This window comes from Meleagris gallopavo, chromosome 22, assembly GCF_000146605.3.
Source record: "Meleagris gallopavo isolate NT-WF06-2002-E0010 breed Aviagen turkey brand Nicholas breeding stock chromosome 22, Turkey_5.1, whole genome shotgun sequence".
In the NCBI taxonomy this organism is placed as follows: Eukaryota; Metazoa; Chordata; class Aves; order Galliformes; family Phasianidae; genus Meleagris; species Meleagris gallopavo.
The window spans coordinates 3219859-3225767 of NC_015032.2; the positions used below are offsets into that span (position 1 = coordinate 3219859).

The following is a 5909-nucleotide window of genomic DNA, read 5'->3' on the forward strand; positions in this document are numbered from 1 at the left end:
ATATGCATGTGTTTTCTTAATGCATATCCTCATATGCTCCATAAGGCATGTGCGTTTGCATGGAGAAGGCAGCAGCAGAAATGGATTTACCTTCTGCATGGAGGGCTGCCGGCCTGAGGAGGGGAGTGCAGCTCCCCAGGGCTGTGCGAGTACGTGTTGGCTTTGAAATCCACAGTTCTTGCAGTGAGTTGTTCTCTGGAAGGAGCCCTGGCTCTGTTCAGTCCCTGGATGAAGATGCAGGTGGTCTTTAGGTCAGAGAATTTCTGTTCCTCAACTGATGACTACAGGGTTTTATTCTTCAACAAGCAACCAATCCACAAAAAATATAAAATAAAATTAAAAAAAAATAAAAAATAACAAACAAAATAAACCGTCCCGCCTCCAGCTTCCTCCTGAATTGTCCTTCTGGGGTCATCAGCCCTCAGCCCACGCATCACCCCCGGCCATGTGCCGGTACCTGCTGCTGCAGGGGCTGCACAGCTGCTGCACAGCAAGGCAAGCACCAAAATCAACACAATTTTTTAAAAAAATTTTAAAAAAATAATAAAAGGGAGGGGATGAAGGAGAGGGTGTAGCAGCTTTTAATTTATCTTTCCAATTTAAAAAAAATATTTAAAAAAAGGAAAAAAAAAGTTGTCACATTGGAGTCTGTGTGATATAAGTTAAGCGAGGAAGCAGCGCGCTTTGGCAGGGCTAATGCTTCCCGCCCGCCCGCTCCTCCAGGTGGCCGAGCTGCTCCGCCAGCTCCAAGACCTTGGCTTGGCAGTCGAGCAGGTTGTCCTTCAGCCCCGTTATTTCCTGAGAGTGGGCAGCCAGCGTCCCATTGAGGCGGTCCATGCGGTCCCACAGGCCGCCCGCGTGTTTCTCCAGCTCTCCCCTCACTCCATCCAGGCTCCCCAGCACAGCCCCCAGCCGGCCGCAGGCTCCCTCCACCCTTGCCACGCGCTCGTCGAAGTGCGCGACGTCGCGCTGCAGGCCGCGGGCAGCGCTGCGGCAGGAGCTGAGCTCACCGGCAATGCGCGCCTTCAGGCGCTCCAGGTCGCCCTTCAGGTTGAGCACGCGGCGGTTGCTGAAGAAGAGCTGGGAGCCGTGGTCGCTGACTTTCTCCTGGATGGAGTGCACCTCGTCCTCGATCTTCCGCTCGTGCTCGTCCAGCGAGGAGTTGACGTGCGTCACGGTGTCCGAGTACTGCGAGACGGAGTCCTTGAGCCCCGTCAGGGATTTGCTGACGGTGTTCAGGTTGATCTTCAACAAGGTGATCTCCCCCTGCAGAGCCCCCGCCGCCTCCTCCTCGATGCGCCGCTGGATCTCCAGGATGGTGGCGTTCAGCTTGCGCAGCAGCTCCGAGGTGCTGTCCATGCGGAGCAGCAGGTCCTGGTTCTTGTTCTGGCAGTCCTCAATCTCCGTCCGGAAGGTCTCCACGTCTTTGGAGGCAGAGCTGCAGCCCGACAAACAGGTGCTCTCCAGCGTGACCAGGCGGTTCTGCAGCACCTCCAGCTTCTCATCCGTGCGTTTCCTCATGCTGGCGAGCTCCCCCTCCAGCACGGGCACCACCGCCCCATCCATACCCACGGGAGCACTGACGTTGTTCAGCTCCCCTACGATGCTCATGAACCTGTCCTCCAGGGTCTGCATTTTATCTTCGAAGGCCGTCCTCATGCCGTCCACTTCTGCCACCACCGTGCCTCTCATGTTGTCCTCCATGCTGGAGCAGCAGCTCCCTGTTTCTCTCTCTGTCGCGTTCAGCCTGGCCTCAAGGTCCTCAAAGCGCCCTTCAAAGAGGTTCCCAAGGGTGATGGTGGAGATCTCTCCATCCATCCGCGAGTGCAAGTTCTTCTGCGACTCAGAGATGCTGTGCAGGCCCTTCTCCAGGATGTTCATGCGGTCAGTGAGGTAGTCCAGGCTGCTGCAGCAGCTCTCCACCACCGTCAGCCCTTGGATCTGGGTCTCCAGCTGGGAAATCTCTTTCTTGATCTCCAGCTCCTTTCCATCCAGAGTCTGCTGCAGCCGCAGGTTGGCAGCTTTCTCCTGCTCGCACTGCTGCTGCACCTCCTGGATGCGGAAATCACAGGCGGTCTGGATCTTGCCCAGCTGCTTCTCAAAGCCATCAAGCAGCTCCCCACGCAGGCTGCCCAGCCGTTCAGCCACGTACTCCTCCAGCAGCTCCATGGAAGTGAGAGGTGATGGCCGGGCCGCCTCCAGCAGGTGCTTGAGCTGCCCATCGTGCTCCAGCACCATGCCACGAACCTCATGCAGTAGATCCGCCTTGGATTTCAGCACGTCGCTCACCTCCGCCACTTTGGTCAGGATCTCTCCAACAGGTGGATACGAAGCGACATCAGCCTTGTCTGCCACATCCACCAGGCCGTCAGGAATGATGCCAAAGCCCACGGAGGAGTCAGGCGTGCCGGGGCTGTGCATCAGCGAGCCGATCATCTTGGTGGTGTCCTCCTGGATGGCCAAGCGCAGGCGGTCCCCCAGCCCACTCACCAGCACGTGCAGGCTGTCATAGGCCTGGGCCAGGCGCCGCACCTCCTCTTCCAGCCGCTCCAGACGGTCCCCAACCAGGCCAGGCAGCTTCCTGCCTGCAGGAGACAGAGGAGACGGTCAGGGCTGTGTGCTCTAGCCCTTTTCATCACCTCATAGAGCAGGTTGGGCTGGAAGGGGTCATCTAGTCCCAACCCTTCTCCTTTCTGATATCAGCTCCCACCTGCCTCTTGTTTTCTCAGCCAAACATCATCCTCAGTCTCCCTCCTTTCACCTACTATCTCTACTCAGTTTGATGGGGAAAACCTGCTTGCTTCCAGGGACAGTAATTCTACCACCTCCCCGGGCAGCCTGTGTCAATGCATCATCAATTCTTCCTAGTATCTAAGCTGAACCGCCCCAGCACAATTTGAGGCCATTTCCTCTCGTCTTATCATAAGCTTTAAAACAATGAGGTACAACAATTTTGAAGCCACACATTTTGAAATGTAGCAAATAAGAAAAGTGATCCTCAAAGCAATGAGAGGTCAGGCATCTGGACACAAAGGTCACCACCCAAGGTCTGCCAGACTGATGCCCTGTGCTGGAACACGAAGCTGGGAGCTTTGTGACCAAGACCAGTGGTGCAGCAATGTGGGAACCCAAAGCAAGAGCAAGATCTCACCATATTGATTCTTCTTTGGTCCCGCAAACAGGTCAGGGTGGCTCTTCGGATGGGGAGGCACTCTGGGGAGTGGGAACATCTTTGGCCCAGGGGGCATTTTGGGGCCAGGGTGCTGGGGCATCAGGCCAGGCTGGTCAGTGGGGCTGTCGTGGCAGCCTTCTCCCATGAAGCCTGGGCAGCATCTCCAGGCCAGCTCAGTCACTGTCTTGTAGCCAATCTTGTACCTGGGTCTGAAGAAGGTGCGATACCTTTCCAGGAGAAGGGAGGGAAAGGAAAGGCAGTTTAGAGAGGCAACCTCTGCTCTAAGTAAGAGAGAAGAGTAGGGTCATAGGTCCTCTTGGGTGTAAGGAGATCCTGGCTGACACCCAGAGAGCACAGCCCACCCACTCCCACTCACTGCATCAATGCTCAGTGCAGCACCAGCAACAACTGCCCAAGAACACAGCTCATGAACAAGCACTCCAAAAGCATCACCCAGCCTTCCCAGGACTGGACTATGCAGTGTAATAGCAGGTGCCACTGTACTATGTGGAGAGGGGTTTTTTTGTTAATGAGGCAGAGGTTGATTTTTATTTATTATCATTTTTTTAAAACATTGGATTCTTGATGCTAGCTTGGAAAAAAACAGCAGCAAGTGTATTGCTCTGGTCCCCAAACAGATGACCACTGTGACAGATGTTAAACAGTTGGGCAAATTCCAACACAGAGCAGCACAAGTAGGAATGATGGAAGTGACACCAAAGCCTTTGTGAGCTCCATACCACTCCCCACACATGCATCCCACAGGGCTGGACAGTGAGGGGCAGAGCAGTGTTCTCACCTGTCTCATGGGGCAGCCCCTGTCTGAGCACTGCAACTGTCCCCACAACATCCCCAGTGTCCCCATCCAGGCTGCAACTTCTGCAGCAGGAGTCACAGGGAGAAGTCAGCTCGCAGCGAGGGGAGAGGAGAAGAAAGAAAACCCAAATCCCCCATTATTTGAATCATTTTAATGTTTTCCAGCATCAGTTTCCCAAAGACACAGGACAGTTTCAAACATCTTTGGAAAATAAGCTCTTCTTTTCACTGTTCCTCTTCCTGTAAGCTGCCAAGTTGTGGTCCTTTCTTCCTTCTACCCACAGGTTCCAGGGCCAGCAGTAGAGCAGAATGCTGCTGTGACAGCCACCACTAGTGGCATGAAGCAAAGACACCAGCAGGCAGGCTACTTCCCCACGCCTGGCTCCCAGGGCAGCCCCTTCCAGCCCTGCTTTCCTGGTGCTCCTAATCCCAGCAGGGGCAGGGAGGATATGGGAGCATGGCATTCCCACTGCACAGCATCCCTGCCCAGGGGTGAGCACAAAGCCCCACAGTCTGCCCTGCTTCAGCATAACATTTAGGAGGTAGCAGAGAGTTTTGGAAGTATTTTCCCACAGCAGCAGCCCTCAGCTTGCTCTGCTTCCCCCTCCCCTCAAGGAAGGGTAGCCCTCCAGCCCCTTCGTGTCCCCATACTCACAGCACTTTCCCCGGGCACTTGGGGCCCCAGCTGCACTTGTGGTACTCAGCTTTGACGTAGCTCTCAGCACCATCCTGCAGCACACAGGTGACATTGCGCTGCACCACATAGGCACAATAGCTCCTGGGGGGGAAAGCACAGCAATGTAGTGTCACCTCCCGCCCCAGGGGCACAGCATGACAGCCCACAGTCACCTGGAGCTGCGCTCAGCAAGACAAGCTATGGGAACAAGGAGAACACTCTCAGAAATGGGTCTTCTGGGAATCATTAGCCCTAAAGAAATCTCTTCAGGTTCCTCAGAGCAGCAGTGCAAGGAGCAGAGCCTCTTCCCTTCTGCCACCATGACCACAGCTGAGTGCCAATGGGTAACACCAGCTCCAGAGCAAGGGAGGGACAGCTGGAAGGAAGGATGCAGGAGTCCTACTGGACAGATGGAGGCCAAGGCTGCTCTGCTGGAGGCAGGCTGCCAGCCGCAGCAGATGGATGCAGTCCATGAGGGCAGACAGTGGGGACGTGTGGTGAGGCAAGGGCTGAGGGAAGGGACACAGCAGATGGCAGAGCGGGAGAAGAAGAGGGTAGAGGCAGCAATGGAGGGTCAGCAGGACAGAGCAGATGGGCCTGAGTGAGCTGCTGGATCAGGGAGGTATTTGGCAAGGCAGGAGGACACAGTGCAACCTCTTCTTCCCAACCCCTCTCCAAGGGCTCTCCATGCATGTCTCCTGGGATAACCACAGCAATTCCCATCATTCCAGCCTCAGTGAGAGGCTGCCAGGCCCCGGGCATGCACAGGGCTCAGCGCTGCAGATCGCTGCTCCAGGGTGAGTCATTCATTTATCCATGTGCGGGGCTACTTGAGAACTAAGGCCAGCAACTTTTCTTAGCTGGATGAAAGGGAGATCATGTGTGCATGTGGAAATTTAGAATCACTCTCACCCATAAATCCAGGATTTGCTTTTGAACATCTCCAACCTCCTCTTTAATTAAGGTAGTAGCCAACACAGGCAGATCTGCTAGCCACTGCTGATGAACTGTGCACACTTGTGGCTGCTTGGGTTGGGATGTCTCTGGCTCACTCCTCTTTGCAGAAACCCCTTTTTTTCCTCACCCACCTGTGGCTAGCAGCTTTATAGCTGCAGCTTGATGTTTTAAGGGTGAGCAGCTGGAAAATGTTACAGGGTTTGGAAAGCTCTCACTGGCACTGCCAGTATTGTTCATTTCAAATGTTACTTTACTCATTTCAGCTTGTTTGTAACACCAGTGTCCCCC

At 54.8% G+C, this 5909-nt stretch overlaps 1 protein-coding gene across 1 annotated transcript in view; it reads right to left on the reverse strand.

Moving 5' to 3' along the window:
• Window positions 1–11: 11 nt before the first annotated feature.
• Window positions 12–5909, reverse strand: part of EMILIN3 (elastin microfibril interfacer 3) — a 79463-nt gene continuing 73565 nt past the window's right edge. The window contains exons 2-4 of the mRNA XM_019622169.1: window positions 4644–4766; window positions 3152–3399; window positions 12–2585 (exon numbers count right to left, since the gene is read on the reverse strand). Coding sequence (XP_019477714.1) covers window positions 694–2585; window positions 3152–3399; window positions 4644–4766 — 2263 coding nt within the window. The 3' untranslated portion in view covers window positions 12–693. The remainder of the gene's footprint in view (window positions 2586–3151; window positions 3400–4643; window positions 4767–5909) is intronic.